This window comes from Pyrgilauda ruficollis, unplaced genomic scaffold (assembly GCF_017590135.1).
Source record: "Pyrgilauda ruficollis isolate IOZ18807 unplaced genomic scaffold, ASM1759013v1 scaffold12, whole genome shotgun sequence".
Lineage (NCBI taxonomy): Eukaryota > Metazoa > Chordata > Aves > Passeriformes > Passeridae > Pyrgilauda > Pyrgilauda ruficollis.
The window spans coordinates 1,066,030-1,086,857 of NW_024510321.1; the positions used below are offsets into that span (position 1 = coordinate 1,066,030).

At 41.0% G+C, this 20,828-nt stretch overlaps 1 protein-coding gene across 1 annotated transcript in view; it reads left to right on the forward strand.

Annotated features, from left to right (window-relative positions):
* Nucleotides 1–1,548: 1,548 nt before the first annotated feature.
* Nucleotides 1,549–20,828, forward strand: part of LOC121364997 (vasoactive intestinal polypeptide receptor 1-like) — a 28,082-nt gene continuing 8,802 nt past the window's right edge. Inside the window, exons 1-6 of the mRNA XM_041488816.1 lie at nt 1,549–1,830; nt 11,684–11,783; nt 15,177–15,284; nt 16,182–16,291; nt 18,658–18,755; nt 20,640–20,772. Of these exons, the coding sequence (XP_041344750.1) occupies nt 1,549–1,830; nt 11,684–11,783; nt 15,177–15,284; nt 16,182–16,291; nt 18,658–18,755; nt 20,640–20,772 (831 nt within the window). The remainder of the gene's footprint in view (nt 1,831–11,683; nt 11,784–15,176; nt 15,285–16,181; nt 16,292–18,657; nt 18,756–20,639; nt 20,773–20,828) is intronic.

Here is a 20,828-nt window from a genome sequence, read left to right on the forward strand (position 1 = left end):
CCTGCCTTGTAATGGGATCCTAAAAAGTATTCCAATGTGACAGGAACCACCTTGCTGACTAGTGAAAATGGCCACAGTTTTAACTTATCCATTACAGATGGGGAAAGAGTCAAAATCAGACTTTAATTTTTTTTTTCCCCTAAGGTTTAATCACTTTATTTTCTCACAAATCTGATTTTTGGAGTAACATCTGAGGCTGTGCAGGTCAGGAATCAGATGCCATTTTGCAGTAATGAAAGACAAACATATAGAAAAGAGCAGATTAAATGAGAATTTAGTTACAAATGTTATATATGTATATCTGAAATATTTAGGTGGAGCTGGAAAACCAGACACAGGACTTGTAGGAGAGCTGTACACCTATGGAGAAAGCTGCAGAAATAAGTATTTTTTCTAGTGGCATTGAATTCCTATTTTGGGGTAACTTAAGCAAGCCCTGAATCTCCTCTCACTGTACAGAACTTATGTGCTTAACACCACTGGGAACTAATGAATGATAAACAGGATATGAAACAGCAGTTCAGTCTTACCAAGGAAAATTGCTATGTTCATAATTTTCATTCTCTCAGGTCCTGAAGATATCTTGGTGCAATATTCAGTGGGGCAAAAGCCAGAGCTGGTGCCTTGGCCCTAAGAACCTGACACTTAAATTTATTTTTTTCCCCAAAAAATCTAATCTGTAGGCAAGAAAAGCTTGAACTTTCTTAGCACCAAGAAATAAACCTGAACCCAAGACACCTTTGTGATACAAGGGCCAAAATATCTTGTTCAAGTTGTGGAGGAACTTCTGCCATTGCACAAACTTTCCCGTCTGTGAGGATGGGGATGCAAAAACCCAGAAACTCCATCTCTGACAGTCCCAAAGGGAATCCCACACTGCCAGACCCACTCAGACCCAAATCCTTGTAAAACCAGGAGGGGTGAACGCAGCATAGAGAATTCCTGCTTCCAAAACCACCCCAAAACCCACACTAGTGTCCCAGCTCCCTGCTTTGCTTGTTTTTCTGGGACATGTTCATCATTTTGCACTGGCCAGGTGCACAAAGGTGAATCCAACACCCCGGGGTATCAGTTTCTCTGGGTCTGGATTGAGGGCACTTGAGGCAGTATTTCATGTTTTATTCAGGTGTTTATTATTTCTTATCAGTAAAACAATCTCACTTTGAGAGTTCAGCTTTTCATCAGAAGGCACAAAATGGCCACAATCTCTGGTTCCAAGGTCTTTTAAGACTAAACTATCCAATTAAGAACTGACACCTAGATTATTTTCCCTTTTAACCCAATAACTGATCCCAAAGAGCCCCACTGTGGACTTTTCTGCCCAAGTACAAAATGCCACCCAAACCCAGGAAGAAGAAGGAAGAAGCAGCATGAAGAAGAAACCCAGGACAGCACCCTGTGCCCTCCATCTTGCTCCCATCCACAACATACTGAAATCCCAAACCCTAAATTTCTCACCAGGTGACACACCTACACTGCTCTCCATAATCTATTTCACACTTTTGTGGGTTCTGGTCTATCTTGAAGTCAAGGAAACTTTCTCCATGGATGAGGATCAGAGTCAGTGCTCCCCTGGGGGTCAGGGCACCCCAGAGCAGACAGAGGAATATTCCCGGTGCTCTGGGATTCCACACAGGAGAATCCTTTTCCCTCCGCTCCCATCCCGCGGGGGGATGCTCAGGGAGCTTCGGGGCTCTCGGGGCGGGCCTTGGGCAGGTGGGGGCGGGCAGAGCCTCGGCTTTTGGCAGCATCACAACAGGCAGAGGCAGCGGCAGGAGCCGGCGGCTGCTGCGGAGGATGCGAACTTTGCGCTGGCTGCTGCTGCCGCTGGTGAGTGAGAACCGCTGGGGCGGGGGGAGCGCACATCTGGAGCCCGGGCACAGCTGGATGGCTCCGCTGCTGCTGCCCCACCGCAGCCGGGGTGGGGGAAAGTCAGCAGGAGCTGGGTAACTTTTCTCCTAATGGGGAGCCGGGCAGAAAGAAAGAAAAACAAGGAAAGATTAAGAAGAAAAATATAAAATGAGGCAGAGATGTTAGAGGGAAGGAAAGAAAAAAAAAATATCCCTGAGTGAATGTGTTGACCGAGCTCCTTTCATTAAAAATTTCCAGCCTCAAGATGCTGTTAATAAATGACTTTTCTGTTCTTTAGAACTGCAGTTTGCAGAGGACAGAAGAGCATCCCCAAATCAGAACGGCTGTGGCAGGGCTTTAGACAGACAGGAGGGGACAGGTCGCTGTCCCAGCTGTCCTGAAAAAGGCAACTTTGCAGGACAAGGATAGCTAGAAAGGAGTAGTTCCTGCTGATGGATGGGGACAGTTACCTCTCTGGGAGGGCAGGGATGTTTTCAGAGCTGGAGGTTTCTAATATCACCAAGCGGGAGCATGAACTGTCTCGTGTCTGTGTGCACTGAGGGCAGCAGGTGAGCCTGTGCCACTGGACACCAGGGAAGATGGATGAGCACAGGGACACAATCCAGGCACAATCCTCCCTGATCTCCACACTCCACTACTGGCATTGCCTGGGATGCTTAACAAAAATTACTGCAAATCCAAGCTCAGAAATTTCTCTTCTTTGCCCTCAATGGTCAGACTCAGGGAAGAGTTTGGAACCTTTCCTCTGAGTGTGATTACCAGGGACTCGTTAATTCAAACTTTACTCATTTCACAGTGAAGTGTTCAGCGTGGGCAGGGATTCAGCAGGAGTCAGGAAGGAGAGAGTCACCTTCCCAGGAAACATTCCATCTTGTCCTGAGAAAGCCAGATGCAGTGGGTGTTTCTCTAGGGCCTGCCTTCCTCTGTGGGTAACTGTGAAAGCCTAAAGGACAGACTGATCCTGACCTTTCATGTCCAAATAGTGGGAGATGGGATGTAAATTTTCACACCTGCACAACCCCTGGATCTTGTAATTTCCTCTGTATTTACACAGATTTATGCACAAGGGATATCTTGGGGGTCCTTGCAAGGCAAACCTCACCAGTGCAGCTATTATTGTGTGTAATGCTGTTCTTCCATGCAAAACCAGGCAGCCTAAAGGCTTAGACTGCTGCAGGTAAAGTGATTTTGGCATCTGGGCCAGCCTTTTTTACACCTAAAGGAGGCACAGCTCATTCTTGCAGCTGTCAGCAGAGTGGAGCTGATCCAAAGTGATGGATTGTGCACATCTGGGGCCTGCCATACATCATTTTAATACTGCAGCATATTGCAGCAGGCTGTGCCCATAACAAGAGGAATTCTATAAACTGCGTGATCTACACAGCTTTTGGCCTCAAAATATGAACATCAGCTCCATGTGAGAGGCAGTGCTCTGAATGTCAGTGGGGTTTGTGTCTCAGTCTAGGTCTCCTTGCATGTTCAGTGGGCCAGGGAAGGCCTGAGACCCCTAGGATGTACTGAGGAAATAATCCCTTCCTGTTTCATGTCTGAGCAGAGAAATAATTCCTGTATGCATTCTGCAAATAAGTAATGAATCAGATATGAAAATAAAGCAGAGGGCTAATCCTGAAAACTTCCTCTGTGGAGCTCGGTACTGTTACCTCCTGTCAGCTCCACAGGGATGTATTTGTGCCTTGCAGAATAGAGTCCTTGACAATAAAAGAATTACCATTCACTGGTAAGTGACAAGGAACAGAGAGCAGAGGAGGCTGAAATGCCTAAAAATGACTTTTCATGCCTTAAAGACTGCAGAGTCTCAGGAAGAAGAGGACAAAGAGCAGCAAAGACTCTGCCTTCACTGCTCTTCCTGCTGTGCTAAACTGCTTTCCTCTCCAAACACCTACATTTCCCATTTCTGGGAAGGGCTTTGGTCTGATCTGATGAATGGAGGTGAGAGTGGAAACACAGGTGGGTCACCACTGAGCTGTACAATCCCTTCAGCAAAGTATTGTGCTGAATAATAATAAATATTATAAACAAATATAAAAGAAAACAATAAAGAATTGTGGACATAGAGATCCAAACCCACGGCAAGATGCTGAGCTCCCAGTAAAACAAACCTGTGTGTCTCCATTTCCGTGTTTAATTTGTGCTTCCTCTATCAGCCTGGTCCCTGCAGACCTTCAATTCCTCTCCTTGGGGGGCTGGATGTGTGGGATAATGTGTTTTAAATTTTTTTTAAGCCTGGAGGGAGTTAATGAAGGGAGACAGGCTCCTGTACAGGCAGTCACTGTCCTCAAACAGGTGTCTGAGCAAAGTAGGAGGAATCCTTCCCTGGAGCTGCTTGTCTGCTTTCACTGATCATTAAGGGAGGCTTGATGGGGGAATTTATATTAATCATCTACAATTAACTGTCTAAAATTAGGAATCTGGTCTAAAGCTACTCATTGAGCCTTCTTCAGTATTGCTGGGAAGAGATGGAAGCACTCCAAGAATACAGATCAATTAAATGAACTTGCTGTAGGACTTTGACTTCCAGGTTTCAGGACTTTGGGATTAGATGACATGAATCCCTCCTGCAGGCAAAAAAATGATACCAAAAAGAAGAAATTTCTCTTTAATTTACAGGGATACTTGCAATGCAGAAAATGGGGATCAGTTATTAGTGTTCTGTTATTCTTCAAGCATTTGTAATAATTAAATGCTCTACCCAATTTAGCAGAGCGCTGATAAATTAATTTTTCTCAAGGTAATACTAATTACACAGCATTTATAAACAAAATAAATTGTTTGTGTTGTCTCATAAAGAATACCTATGAGTGAATAAATATAATGATATAAATGGATAAATATGTTTAGCAAGTGCTGTTCTCTGTAAGGTCATGCAGTTAAACACAGTCATATAAATACAGTCCAATCCACAGAGGAGCATTCAAGAATTGCTTCAATGTCTTGAAAACAATATTGAAAATATGTAAATATGTTCCTCTAAATGACTGTGAGGCAATCAGTGTCTCAGCTTCTCTTCTTCCATAGGTAATCGAGTTAGAGGCAGAAAACAAACGCAGAAAATATCCTCTAGGTAGTCATTTTCAGCCAAAAAGACTCGTGAAATAATCTGAAGAGAAGGATTGGAAATGAGGCTTTAGCTTGGGGGTTGGAAGCTTCTGGGATCAGGATGGTGTCAGAGCTGGAGGCTGAGGGCAGGACTTGGTGTGAGAGCTGAATTTAGGGCTGGGCACTGGAGTTCTGTCGCTGCTGGGGTCTCCAGAGCCCAAAGTGGCAAACATGGCTTGGGGATGGTGGAAAAAAACCTAAATGGATGCAACTGAGCTCAGAGCAGTTGAGCTGACTATTTTTACTGCGTAAGAAGTCTTTATTTTTTTATTCTTTCTTGTTTTCTGACAGGACACAACACTCTGCATATGGCATTATAAATATCCAAAAATTACTCATAGGCCAGGGCTTGGACAGGAGGGTTTTTGGGCAGAGACTGGGAATGTGGTATGAAATGGACAGGAGCTCATGGAGCTCAGGATGGGGCCCAGACCCCTCCAAAGCACATAGGAAAATTGTCCTCAGTGTCCTGCACTCCCCAGTCTCAAAGATTTTTAATTGGCACTTGGCTTTTTAAGAAGGAATTCAGCAGATGAATGGTTTAGATGAGACACATTCAACAGACTAGAAAGTTTATGAAAAAGGCTGAGGTTTTCTTTGTCTGTTATTCAGCCTGTCTTCAACTTTTTGCTTTTTTCCATGAGACTTCCTCCATCCTAAAAGCCCTTCTTGCCCATCAAAATTTCACTGAAAAAATGTGTGTATTTCAAAGCATATGCTGATTCTCCTGCCTGATGTCTTTGGCAATCCTGGCCAACTTTCAAGACTAACCGAACACTTAATTCCACACTTAAAAATGGGGATGCAGGAGTTGTCTTTGCTGTGCTTTTCTGTATTCTAAAATACCAGGTGAGTTTTAATCCTCCAATATCAGTTTCTCTGGGTCTGGATTGAAGGCACTTAAGATGGTAGTTTCATGTTTTACTCAGGTGTTTATTATTCCTTATCAGTAAAACAGTCTCACTATTGTGAGTTTTGCAGCTTTTCGTGAGAAGGCACAAAATGGCCACAATCTCTTGTTCCAAGGTCTTTTAAGAGTAAACTATCCAATTAAGAACTGACACCTAGATTATTTTCCCTTTTAACCCAATAACTGATCCCAAAGAGCCCCAATGTGGACTTTTCTGCCCAAGTACAAAATGCCATCCAAACCCAGGAAGAAGAAGGAAGAAGCAGCATGAAGAAGAAACCCAGGACAGCACCCTGTGCTCTCCATCTTGCTTCCATCCACAACATACTAAAAATCCCAAACCTAAATGTCTCACCAAGTGACACACCCACACTGCTCTCCATAATCTATTTCACACTTTTGTGGGTTCTGGTCTATCTTGAAGTCCAGGAAACTTTCTCCATGGATGAGGATCAGAGTCAGTGCTCCCCTGGGGGTCAGGGCACCCCAGAGCAGGCACAGAAATATTCCCAGTGCCCTGGGTTTCCACACTCCAAGGCATGAGTCCGTGTGTGACAGGAATGGCAGACAACTCTGTGTGAGGGAGAACTAAAATATTCAGGCATCAGAGTCATATCAGAGGAGCTGGGGAAGCACAGACAGAGGGAACTGGGAGTACAGGATTAATTTCAGAGCATATCTGAGATGGGATCTGAGTGAATGTAAGCTGAGGAGGCAGAGGCAGAAAGAACAGTGATGAATATTCTCAGTCAATGATTTATGTACTTGACGTAAAACCTGTTTGTGAGGCTTTAGGATTGCAGGGCATGGGAAGTGAAACAGATCACTGGAAAGAGCCTTCAAGTTCTTGAAGCCTTCTCATCTTGTCAATGAATTCAGCCAATTCTTCGAGCTTTGATTAATTTTCAAAAAAAGACTGAGTGTTAGCGCTGGCTCTTTGATCCCCTGGAATTGCCTTTTCAAAGGTGAATAATATATTCAGTGCCCAGCTTTGAAGCACTTCCCTAATTTTCAGAGAGCATAGAAAATGTCCCTACTTTTCCCCAAGTGTGCTAATGGACTTCTTAATGAGTGAACATCTGTCTTTTGTGTGACATCTAAATTACAGTTTTTCTACCCCCACAGCAGCTTAGGGGCATCATTTTTGAATGGACTCTCACGAAAGATTGCTTTTAATTAAATTGCACTACGTGTGGCATGAGGATGTTGCTAGAAATACTCCTCCCAGTGCTTGCTAAATTTCCTGTTGTCCAACATAAGTATATCAAAGCCCCAAGTGCCATTACTTTGATTTTTCTGTGCAGATTTGGGGAAATAAATAAACTATCATGGAACAGAGGAAATCAAAAAGAATGTTATACTACTCTCAGTGAATAAGCCACTTAAGATTTCAGTGCAATAACCTTACAAGATATGAAGAAAATGAAGTCTAAAATTAAATGCAAGCCCAGCATCTGTCTCTCTAAAGTGTCTCAGGTTTTTGGCATGCTCATGGTTGTCATAGGTAATTTTTTAGTGTTCACTGTGTTCCAAGCAAGACTGTTTTTGTGGTGAGGACTAGGAGTCAGAACACCCCTGTGAACTTGGACTCAAACTGGTCAGTAACATTCAATCCACTAAAAAAAACCCCTTTGTGTTATGATGCTCGGGAATGCAAAGCTCTATTCCTTGAGGATTGTCCACAATATTTCCTGAAATCTCAAAGTTTTATGCGTGAATCTTGGAATGAAAGCATCCCACTGTGATTTCTGGTGAGAGTCAGGCCAGGTTACTGCTGAGATACAGGGAAATATTGATCCAAGGAATAACATCTTAAATCAGCCTCCTACAGCTCTTGCTGTTGTAGTGAACACTGTGCCACACTGGACTTGTCTGCCTCAGAAAGCTCTGCTCTGCTTTGGTTCCTAAATTTTCCTTTTTTTATGGTGAGCAGGAGCCACTCTTTTCCTACAAAAGCCACCTTTTCAGCAGATGCCTCCCAAATTGCCATAAAATGTCCCTGCACCAAATGCAGAGCTCCTGCTCTTTTAGAAAGGCCCATCACCCAACACTTGCAGGCAGATCAGAGCAAAAACTTTTCACTCAAGGCACTGTGAGATTAATAGCAGAAAATAAGCCATAGACAACAAATCACAAGTAATGCTCTGCCCACAAGGCTTTTCTTTAACTGTACAATGGTTTTATGTCTTTCTTTTTCTCAAAGCCTGAGGAAAACCAATGAATTGAAGCATCATCACTGCTCTTGATTTCTTGTATATCCTTGTATTTCTTGTATTTCTTGTATATATATCTTGTGTCCTTTTTTTTTAATTTTTTTTTCTGTCCAACAGTAGGATGACTTTGAGTGAGTCTGTATGTTTATAAATTAATAACACCAGCCCTGTTTTGGCTTCTGCTGGGATAGTCTGCAGGTTACATCTGAAGTAGGGCTTGATGTTGATTTTTAAACCCTGAAGTGTCAGTGATATTTAATATTTAATGTCACTGATCTGTGATGACATGTCTGGGCTCCTGTAGTTGTAGTGCTGCCCACCCCAAATCCATAACCCAGAAGGAAACAAATTTGAGCCGCTGGTTAATTGCTCTATCTATGAGTGTCAGTGGGATTTACTGCAGTACCACCATGGGTATCAAAGAATCCCAGAGTGGGCTGGCTTGGAAGGGACCTTAAAGGTCAGCCAGTTCCACCCCCAACATCTTCCACTACCCCAGGGTGCTCCAAGCCCTGTCCAGCCTGGCCTTGGACACTTCCAGAGCCAGCCACAGCTTCTCTGGGCAGCCCAGACTCTGGGTATCACTACCAGTGGATCAGGATTTCCAAAAAAAATTCATCAAATATTTTTTTTTCTGGTGATGATTTCCCACCAGATAAATTTCAGAGGCAGCACTACCTGGACCTGTTTTAGCAATTCCTCTGTTTGTGTGTAACACCAAGGCAGTACCACCTCTCCAGGGCTGGGGTGTGAGCTTCCCCAGCCATTGCAAATGAAGAACTCCATTTTTCCACCAGCTCTGATGAATGATGGTGATTGAAGCTCTGGCTCAGCAGGTGTGGATTTGCCAAGGGAGAGAAGATGCAGCCTGCTTTGAGCAGCAGGAGTCTGGCACACTCCCTCCGTGCCCCTCATTCCACCTGCCTGTGTCTCAGACTGACTTCTGCAGAAAATATAACTCTTCCTCCTCTGATTTTTTTATTTTTTTCAGAACTGATTCTGTGTGTTTCTAGGATTTTCTGGCACAAGGTGGGAGTTAATTTAAGCCACCACTCCTCAGTGCTTTTTTTCTAAGACATTTCAAATTTTGGGGTTTGTTTGCATTTTGGGTTATGCTTTTTAGCATAAGAGGACTCAGAGTAGATGGTAGAGCATCATCTCAAATTGCCATGACTTTTCAACACCAAACCTTAGAATATTCCAAATATAAAATTATCACTGTAACAGAATCCAGGAATTCCAGGAAGTAGAGGAATGGCATTTTTCCTGTCCAGCTGAATCCACCTTTATGAACTGAAATACTGAGAGATTTATGGAGCAATTATTTTGTTATTTCTACTCAGAGAGTTCATTTGTTATGGGGGCAAACTGCAAAATGAAATGTCTGTTTAAATGCAAAGTGATGAGCAGGGATCCTATTAATACCTGAAAAATTTCATTTCAGTATTGAGTTACTATAGTTGAAGAGCAAAAAGTACTATTTTAAGAGTCACTCATGCTGATTTATAAAATGTATTTTGAATTACCCACTGGAGTAATATAAGGCATGAAAAAGCACAATGTCTTAACTTCTTTTCAAACAGTGCCCCTAATCCTCTTTCTGTTCTAATATTAGCATGCATGAACCATCTCTGGGGCCTCATAATTGAGACAAGTCTGTCTATGCTACTTCAAAACCCAAATGTAGGCAGAATTTCTAAGGGTTTTTAAAGATAAAATTGTGCTCTAATTTTTGCCCCTTGGCAGATATTATTACTGAGATGGAATAGTCTGCATAACTTCCAGTAACATTTCTGTGCAAGCTGAAAGAAATCCTGGTTGCTCTGCTCACTGAAAACATTTTGAAAGCCAATAAATCAGTTTTCTGAGATTGAAAAGGCAATATTGAAGTGATGTTTACTTCTGCACTGACTTTTCAAAGTCATTAGAGGTTGAAAGGGCCTACAGTCTTCCTCAAAAACATGTTGGAAAGTCTTCATTCCATCCTTTTCCATTAAAATCCCTGCTAACTGAGCCCCTGGCTTTGTGTTAAATAGCATAGGTTAGGAAGAAGCAAGCACCAGAACAAAAAAAATAGAGAACTTCTATTCCATATAAGACTCCCTAAATCTTGAAGATCTCAATATCCCAATATTTGGTCCAGTATCCAGTTCTCTGAATACAGTTCAGTGGCTTTCTTTACTCAGTTTAATTCAGTTTCCTAAAGGTGTAGAAGCATTTGAGACATCAAATAACACATTTGACATTTCAAATAATGCATTTGATACTTCTACACAGGGCTGGCAAAATTAATTCAGAGTCTACACAAGAGGGCTGAGATATTTTCTAACATCCCAAACAGCACCAACCATTTCTGCACTGTGGGTTCCATCTGAGGGATATTTTACATCCTTGAGATCTAACTGGGGGACTGAGACATCCTTGAAATTCCCAAGGACTGGAAAAGATGAGATAAATCAAGTGTAGACACTGACATGTAGTTTCTTTCTCAGAATTTCTTTGCCTTTGCAGAGGAAGCTGTTTTGGGGTTGTGTAGGTTATTAAGAACATTAATTAAGAACATTAATGATGATGTAATTTAGAAGATTAAGAACATCTCACAATCACAGGAGTGATGACACAGGACTACGGGGGACATGAAACCTTCTGGAGGGGGAGATGGAGGGCAAGCAAAATACATGGCAATAAATGGGACTAAATACCTGTGACTAAGAGGGTGAATTTAGACCCTGATCAACAGCTGCTGTCTAGAAATCCATTTAGCTGCTTACATGTACCCTTACCTATAAGAGAAAAATATTCCTTAAGATTCCCAGTCAAATCATTAATTATTTTTTCTCATTTCTTCATCTGTTAAAATGGAATCAGCTCCTCAGTCTAAGGTGTGTGCAACATCCTCAGACAAGCCATTTCTAGAATTTTTCAATCATTCAGATTAAACTATGGCCAAGACTAGCATTCTTTAAATAAATTTATTTAATTGTAGTTGGTTTATGGAGAGGAAATATTTCTGTGGTCAGGCTGTATTTAAGTCTGGAAAACTTGATGTGAATAATCCCACAGCTGGTGGATTCATCCAGCTTTGGCTAGTTGGTAAATATATGAACTGTGTTCCAAAAACTGTGAACATTTAAGTTTTGTGGAAAATATAACTGCAAAGGAAAGGGGATAAAAATATCCAGACTGGAGAAGAGGTGCTGTATATGTTCTGTTTGTAAAAAAAGAAACCCAACTTCAGCTGGAGATTTCACATTCACAGATCTCAAGATATAAACCATGAGGTACAAACTGGCTTTTCTCATTCTGATAATCACAGAAGTTCTTCCTTTTTTTTTTTTTTCTTTTTGTTTTTGGTTGGTTGGTTTTGTTTTTTTTTGTTTGGTTGGGGTTTTTTATTGTTGTTGGGTTTTGGTTTTTTGTTTTTTTTTCTCATTTGTTTGTTTGTTTTGGGGATTTTTGTGTGGTTTTCTTGTGGTTTTGTTTGTTTTTGTTTGGTTGGGGTTTTTTATTGTTGTTGGGTTTTGGTTTTTTGTTTTTTTTTTTTCTTATTTTTTGTCTTTCTCTTGTCAAGGTTACGGGAATTCACCCAGAATGCAAAATATTCCAGCAGGTGGTCAAAGAGGAGGCTCTCTGCTTGGAACACAACGAATCTGCCTCACCTGATCTTAAAGGTAAAGCTCCTGATGGGCATCCCCTGCCTTGGAATGTCTCACTTCACTGAAGTATTCTTTATTACATCCAAAACCCCAAAGAAACTCCCCCAGAAGACCCTACTGAAATTCTGTCACATTGGGAATCATTCCAGTCTGGTGAAAATATTCTTTGGGGGAGAAAAAAGAAGAAAGGGTTAAAGAAAATCCCAAGTTCTTCAAAATATTACATTTTCACAATTTCAAACATTATTTATTTGCTTGTAAAGATTTATTGTGGTGGTGTTCAGAAGTCTATCACGTGATACAAATTTTGAAAAGTAAAATGAACAACAAACAAAACCTGTAAAATATATTTATAATATAGTATATTTATTATATTTATAATATAATATATTCAGAATGCTGTGTAAGGTGTTCTCTCCTGGGGTTTTGGAAGCATGCTTTGAAATAACTCAACATGGAATTTCATAACGTTCAGACTCTTTCAAAAATTCAGCCATATTTTATTCTGGTCAGCTTTCTTTAGAAAAATTTGAATCCACCTCAGTGAGATTTTTCAGTTCCACGAATTTTAAGATGTTTGTTCACTGCAGAGGAATTGTGAGACAAAGACACCTCGTGCATTTGGTTGGGATAGAATTATTGGAACCATTTGGAAATCTGCCTTTAGCAGCCTGGTGAAAATCAGAGTCTGACCCCAAAATATTTCCTTTGTCTTTAATGTTATTCTGCAGAATTTCCAATCACTCCCATGTTTCATGTTCCTCTTGTAGTTTCTTATTTTATTTTGGTGCTATTTCTCACACACACTTTAATAAAGTTTTTTTTTACACTTTTGGACTTCAATTTTCATGCTTTTGGACTTGAATAAAGTCCAAAATACCTCTTGGACACATTTTGCACCTAGAACACAAAGTAACCCACCACAAAAAATTCTGGTATAAATTAGGCATTTTCAAAAATTGTTTGTTACTTGCATTACAGAATGTCATTCCAGGCATCTTCCTCTTCAACACAAAAATAATGACATGGTTTTAGAATCCTATTAGTAGCAAAAGAAATAAAAATTTCTGAGAGTTCTGTTAAACTTTTTAAAAATCTTCAACCTTGTCCTCTCTGAGCTTTTCAAAGCTCCCCTTTCCACCTTTTATTCTCCGCTTAATGAAAAGTCTGTTCTGGTGTTTACAGCCTTTCTCAATGTAGTTTGGGATTAAATATTAGAGCTGGGGAAAATTTGCAAAAAATTTTTTGGCCAGTTGGTAAATATGTGGAAATCCAAAAACTGTGAACATCATTTAAGTTTAATTTAAAATTCATTTATTCCAAGTATTTTATCCGGAGGATAAAGCTACACTAAGATAGGTAAAAGTCCATTGCTTGTGTTTCAGTTTTCTGGAACTCAGTGAGACAAACAGAGGGATCACAGTTTGTAGAGTCAAACCTCAGCAGTCACAGAGGATCTGTGCTGGAATCAGTCTGTGTGGCAGAGATTTTACTCTGAAGTAGTTCCACATTATTCTTGTACACAGCAGAGTCCAGTGAATGCCACCAGCAGAACCCAGCGTGAAATTCATCTAATTTTGGAGAAGATGTGTAAAATATGTCAAATTAATCAAGTCCTAACCCCCCACCTTTTTTTTTTTTTTTTTTTTTTTTTCCCCCTTCACTATCTAAAACTTCCTGGATTACTGAACAAGACTCAAATATCTCTGGTGTCAACATTCACAGATACAACCTCTACTGCACTTTCCTTTGTGGTGTCTTGGGTGACTTGGACACTACCAGGCTCTTGAAAACCTTGGCATGAAAAATTCCCTTTCATCCCCTGCCCTCAGCAGTTTCTTTGCTATAAACTGTAGAAATAAATCACTGGAAATAAATCATTTCTAAGACTTAAGACATGCAGGTTCTGTTCCTACAGGAGATAACACAAATAGAATTTTTAAGTCCACATTGCCAAATAAAATAGATTTTTAGCCCCAGCCCCTCAAATCTGCTGAGCTTTTCTAAGAAGGACCACTTCAGGGGCTAAGTGTAAGTGTGGGGGCCACTGCATGTCTAAGTGGGGCTGTATTACCTGGCTTCATAAATTTGACAATTAGCAGCTGAGTTTAGGCTGTAATCATCAGTGAGAGCCAGGTGTTTGCAGGGTGTGATTCATCCTGTCCTCAGGAAGAAGGCACAATATTTGGGATGAATCAGCTCTGGAAGGCTCTGTCTCTTTCTGTTGATCCCAAAGGGAACGTAACAGAGAGTAGCTGACATAATTAAAATTACAGCTAATGAATGAGGGCCTCTATTTTCCCTGGAAAATTTGGTATACCAGGAATTTCATCCTCCTGAGGGTGATGTGAGGATAATGCTGTGGGAGATTCTCAGGACTCTCCTTTTGTAAGTCACTCAGTGACTTTGCTCAGCTACAGGCTAGTATTGCTTCCACATTTCAACTTGACAACTTCAGATTTGCCTCGTCATCCATCGCAGAGAAGAACCATGGAAGGAAATAACAGCTCCCAACCCAACCCCCTGCTTTATATCCCCCCTTATGACTACCTAGAGATTAGTTTTGGTTAGAGCCTGATGCTTTTTTTTATTGTTTCAGGCACATTTACATGCTGGCCATTTTTCTGAGCTGCCCCCACGCCCACTTGCCAACAGCTTGAGGTCTCAGTGTGATGCAGCTGTGACAAAGCTGTGATTCACTGAAACTCCTGAAAAGCCTTTTTAGGGAATTCAGAGCCAGTAGCACACCCTGTGTCATCAGCCAGCAGTCTCTGCTTTAGGGAACCTCTTGAATTCTACAGTCAGACCCACTCCCAGTGAGGGTCGTTTATTATAATGCTGAGATGTTCTGGTTTGGGATGAATTTAATCCCTTGGGAAATCCATCACAAAAATGCCATTGATTGCCTAAGACTGGGACTTCAGCCCTTATTTCCTTTAAGCCAGGTGAAATTTTTAAACATGAAATAAAGAGGTTAAGGCTGAATTTTAAGTCTGGTGCATTTCAGTTAGACTCTGTAATGAGGAATCTCAAGTAATGAGAAAGGAGTAATGAGAAATCTCAAGTGCTAATCATTATTCAGTACCTTTATTTCAGTGGCTTTTGTTTTGACAACAGAAAAGAGCTCCAATTGATTTGACTTTTGGATTGTCTGCTTGAATTTCAGGTACATTCTCTCATGAGATAAGGAGGGGGAAAGTCCAGCTGGAATACCAAGTGTGAGCAAGGATGCATTCAAGGAGAAAAGGAAAACACTCCACTCCTTCATTTGTGGAGCTGCACATCCTGCTGTGGCTCTTCTTGCATGTGAATGAGTGGGAAAGCCACAGACAATCTCATTATGGAAGATCAAATGTGTGATGTTCTCCGTGATTTTCTTTATTTAGAGGCACTTTTTTTTTTTTACAGGATGTGCCAGAGATTGGGATGGTTTAACCTGCTGGCCCAGAGCCACTTTTGGGGAAGTGGTTAAAATTCCCTGCCCACGATTTTTTGAAGAATTCACCAGTACACACGGCAAGATTTTTTTTTTTTCCTATTCTTCTTATCCCTATTTTTTTTTAAGGGTTTAACCTGCTGGCCCAGAGCCACTTTTGGGGAAGTGGTTAAAATTCCCTGCCCACGATTTTTTGAAGAATTCACCAGTACACACGGCAAGATTTTTTTTTTTCCTGTTCTTCTTATCCCTATTTTTTAAAATTTTGTTTTAAATGAATTCTAGTAGTTGAGGATTCCTTCATATTTTCCTGATTTACAATGCTCTTATGTCAGCCAGCATTCAGTAATTATCCAGATACACAGCTTGGCTTGGGGTCAATATCGACACTTCTGTGTTGTGCTCTACTGAATTATTTAATCCCTTTGTTGATGTAAATACAATGGACAATTGCACCATGCTGCTAAATTTATAAAGGGATATGTCCTAGAATCACTGATTTATAAAACTGTACATAAATTAATATTAAAAAGAACATCCTAAAGTCAGCCAGTCCAGTCCTCCAGTCAAAGCAGGACCAAGATTAAAACTTGGACTTATGAAATTTATATGGACTTATAAAGCTTTCCCAGCCTGGAAAAGATGGCTCAGGGCTTTGCCCAAAATCCCAAAAAATGTAGTAAATCTACAATTTAATTTCCTCTGTGGAGGGAATGAATTTACAGTTGATTTCCCATATGAAATGCACAAGTCCCACTGCATCTTGAAATGACTGAGAAGATGTCCCTCAGTTTTTAAAGGATAGATGTGGAGAATATTGTCATTCTTATAGCTAATCTCTCTGAACATGACTCAGCCCCTAAGTACCTAAATTAGGAATCAAAGGGGTAATAAGAAATTGTTGCTACTCATCAAAACTTAAAGAACAGCAGCAGCAGCACCCCTAATTAATTCTCTGCTGTGTTTTCCCGTTGAAGGTTTCCTTCAGAGGAACTGTACACAGGAGGAATATTGGTCAGAGCCATTCCCACCATACACCATTGCCTGTGGCTTTGATGAAGGTTCCAGTAAAGGACCTGAGGATCAGGTGGGACTTTCATTTCCTGCTTCTGAACATCTCCAGAGCAGCCTCTCCTGAGCAGCTGGATGCTCCACACATCTGAAAATTACCCATTCTCAGTGCTAAACACAAAACTTGTCGGTATACTTAGAACTTGATTAACAAATTAGGCTCAACATAAAGCAAGTGAGCAGCAGTCAGCACTTTCCTCTTCATCCAAAAGTCTCCTCTTGGTTAAACTCATGCTCAGTTCACCTGTCCAAACTAAGATTTGTTTCCCTGACAGAGGTGATGTAAATCCTGATCATACACATCTCCCAGGGAAGTCCTACCCACCTGTCCTCAGAGATTTTTTTCAGGGAAAATTCCTTTGGATCCCTCCTATTTGTATTTTTTTCCAGATTTTCTTTGTGTCATAGAAGAAAATATTTCTTAACTTTATAGCCTGGTGGGCAGCACACATCCTTAGGGGGGAACTCCTGGATGCCACTATTTCCCCACTTTATCTCAGGTATTCAGTGGAGCAAGAAGTGAATATTTTTCCTGTCTGACAATCATAATTCATGCTCAATTAAGAGTCAGAATTTCTTTCACATCCACATCTTGATATGATTTAAAGTTCCACATTCCTCCTCGTCCTACTGGAGTTCATATCTGGAGCTCAGTGACCTTCTATAAATAAGAATATTTCTGCTTTTGCACTTTGGGGAAAGAGAAATGTTTTTAAAGCTTAAATAAATGCTTAGAAAATTTAAATAACTGCTTAAAAACCTTCTAGAAAGATGCTGGAAATAATGTGAACAGTTCAGAGGGATGTAGAATTGATAAAAGGAGGTGTATTCTGGAGCACAGATCTCCAGCCCCCATGGGGTTCTCCCACAGGGCTAAACTCACTCTCCAGGTGGCTTCTTCCAAGCAGTCCCTGGATTGTGCTAAGCCAGGCATAATTTCTGGCTGGTCTAGGCTAAAGTCAAGCCAGGAGCTATATTTATATTTCACAGTGATAGCAGATTTCTGCACAGAGCTGCTGTCTGTGCTCTGCCTGTGTTTAGCTTATTATTCCAGTCAAATCCACAATGTTTGACTACAAAAGGAAGATAAAATCAGCAATCTCTGCTGCACTGCACACATAGGGAAGTGAGTAAAAATCTCAATTGTGTCCTAATAGAACAACTTGCTTTGTATTTTGCATGTGCAGTGAGCACTTATGATGTCTTTTGTGCTTAGTGTTGTTTCTTAATCCATCCCACAAAAACAGATAAAATAATTCAAAGTTTTTATATTAAATTAAATCACCTATTTGTATTTTGCATGTGCAGTGAGCACTTATGATGTCTTTTGTGCTTAGTGTTGTTTCTTAATCCATCCTACAAAAACATAAAATAATTCAAAGTCTTTATATTAAATTAAATCACCTCATTTCTAATTTTCATCTGTGTTTTGAAAATACTGTATAAAAGATCAGGACTATTGCAGAAACACCAGGATGATTCCTATCACGTCAGGGTTACAAGATCTCTTTATGGATCTATTTAAAATTGCTAATTTGTTGTCTCAACCTAGAATTGCAGCCTTTTGTATAAACAGATTTGGGATCAATTAGAGAACAAAGTGTCCACCGGGTTTATAAGGAGGAAATTTGCCTGGGTTCAGAGAATTTAGTGTCGTGGGATTTTAAATAATTAGGTGATCTTGTAGTGAATCAGAATAAAATTTGCATAGTTAAAGGCAAGTAAACAAGCTTTATTTTTTTTTTTTTTTTTTTTTAGGACAGAGGATTAGGATTTCTTAGGATATAGATCTTAACTGAAAACAAGTGAATGATAAAGAATTTACAGTGCTACAGTACACAGAAAGGAATGAACTGTTTGTCCAGAGAATTAAGGACTGTGAGGTGATATCCTTGGCTTTTAATTACCTTCACAACCTGATGTAACTCTATCAATGTTTTAGCTTCCTCACCTGAAAATTGAGAGTTTTATTTCTCTTTCAGCTACAGCTTTTTATGGAAATCAATGCTTATTGAATTTGGCTCAGGTCTAAAGTAACAGCTTCAAAAATCTCCCACCAGAACGTTTCAGTGCTCCAGAGTTTTTGTATACTGACATGAGAAAAGGTGGTTATACATCACAGTTAATATTTTCCTGCAGAACATGCTCAGAGGGGTCAGATGAGCCTGTGGGGTGTGAAACTTCTCTCCTGTGTAGGGTTAAGTAAGACTCAAAAGGATGACTTTTATTAATGGTGGAGGGAAAATCCTGAAACAGATCTTGAGCATGAAAAACAGAGATTGTGGGACTGACCAGTGAGGGAAATGTGTCCCAGTGGAATGAGCACCCCAGGATGCATCCAGCACGACCACCTGCATTGGGCTGTGTCTCTTTTTCCCACAGAAATCCTATTATTCTGCGTTTTGGCGTGTCTACACCGCTGGCTATGCAGCATCCGTGACTTCGCTCATTACAGCTCTAATTGTCTTTGCTGCCTTCAGGTAACTACAAATGGGCTTTTTCTCAGCATGCCTAAAGACAATTTCTCTCAGATCCTCTGTGCTTTTGTTTTGTGGGATTTTTTAAATGGTTGTTTTCTAATAATTCTAAGACATAACTCCTTTGATGGTGGTGGGTCCTTCCCTACTCGTGCTGCAGTGTTTCCCTGCAGATGTTAAAACAAGCTGGGCAGTCTCTGTTAACCTCGTTGATGACACCATACAGTGGAAATGCCCTAACTTTAGATAACTTTAAACATTTTTTGATTATTCCTACAGTGCACGGCAGGACAGACTCTGCATAAACATTGTCCCATGTCCCAGAACCAGAGTTTTCCTAAATTGCCCATTCTCTCTGTGAAAGGCCATTGCTTCCATAACTGAGAGCTATAAAAGTGAGATTTAATTAAATTTCAGTGCCTCATTTGATGGTGTTGGTTATTAGGAAGTGGGTTTGGTTGAGGCAGAGCACAGAGCAGCTCCCTGACTGGAGTGGGTCGGCAGTCTCATGGTCCTTACAGAGGGACCCAGGAGCACAAGGCTGATGTGTCCAAACCTTGAGGGAGATTCCCTCAGCTCAAGGCAAAATGTGCACAGGGCAGTCTAGGCAAAGGGAATCACAGGAATATTGGGCTGGAAAAGACATTTAAGACCAAGTCCAACCATTAACCCAGTACTGCCAAGTCCATCCCTAACCCAGGCCCCCAAGCACTTCAGCTCTGTGTGTTTTAAATTCCCAGAGAGTTGGGGACTCAACTGATGCCTTGTGAGGCTCCCTGGAACAGAGGCTAGACAGTGTTAAAGGAACACAATAGGGATTTATTAAAATGCCTTCAAAGGATACACCTTGGGCAGCACAAGAGCCTGGCCGTGGCTCCACCCAGGATGGACCCAAGATGGATGCTGGATCACAAGTTTTCACACTTTTATAAGTTTTGGTCCATTTCCACATTGGAGTTAATTATCCAATTACAGTTTCAGGTTATGCAGTCCCGTCCTCCCAGTTTGCTCTCTTTAATTCCCCATTGTTTACACATTTTGGGCCTGAAGCTGCAGCAGTGTCCTTGGTTCTCCTTGGAAAAGGATTGTTTTGTCTGACTGGACTGAGGAGAACTTGCTAACCCTTCATATGAAGTTCAGAGATATATACCAATGCAGTACAGAATCTGGAAAATATGAAAACTAAAACTTCAGGTATCACAACCACTTTCCTGGGCAGCTTGTGCCAGTAATTATATGACAACCCTTTCCATAAAGACATTTTCCCTAATATCCAATGTCAACCTCCTCTGCCACAACCTGGGGCCTTCTCCTCTTGTCCTGTCCTTGTTACCTGGGGGAAGAGCCCAGCTCCATCTGGCTGTCCCCTCCTGTCAGGAGCTGTGCAGAGCCACAAGGTCCCCCCTGAGCCTCCTTTTCTCCAGGCTGAGCCCCTTCCCAGCTCCCTCAGCTGCTTCTCATCAGATTAAAGCAGTCAGGGCAACTGCTCTGGAGCCATCCCATACCATGCGACTGACACCAATGCAGTCCTTTCTTTGACCCAAAAGGGGCTGAAAAGCCTGATGCAAGCTTCTTCAACAAAAAAAGTTATCAAAAATGATTAAGAGGTATTATCACAATCGAGCCCAAGACTCCCACAGTTACTCTCTGCTTCTGGCATCTCCTTTAAATGTGTGGTGATGCAAGGACAATTAGCCTGGAATTTTTATTAGCTGAAAAAGGTAACAGGCTTCTCTGCTCCCTCCTGTCTTGCTGACTCTCAAATAGTAACAGATAATTTATTGTTTTGCAAGGTGTCTGCAGTCTTGTGTACCCCTGTTTGACTTTTGATGAGACTCTGAGAAACTTCTTTCAAAGAACAATTTTTATTTTCTCTTTCCATGCCAGAAAATTCCACTGCACACGGAATTACATCCACATGCACCTGTTTGTCTCCTTTATCTTGAGAGCAGTTGCTGTTTTCACCAAAGATGCTGTTTTGTTTGCAGATGAAACTATGGACCACTGCCTCATGTCAACGGTACTGAACTTCCCCTGCCTCTCACCCTTGAGTGAGCATTTAATTCTTTACCTGAA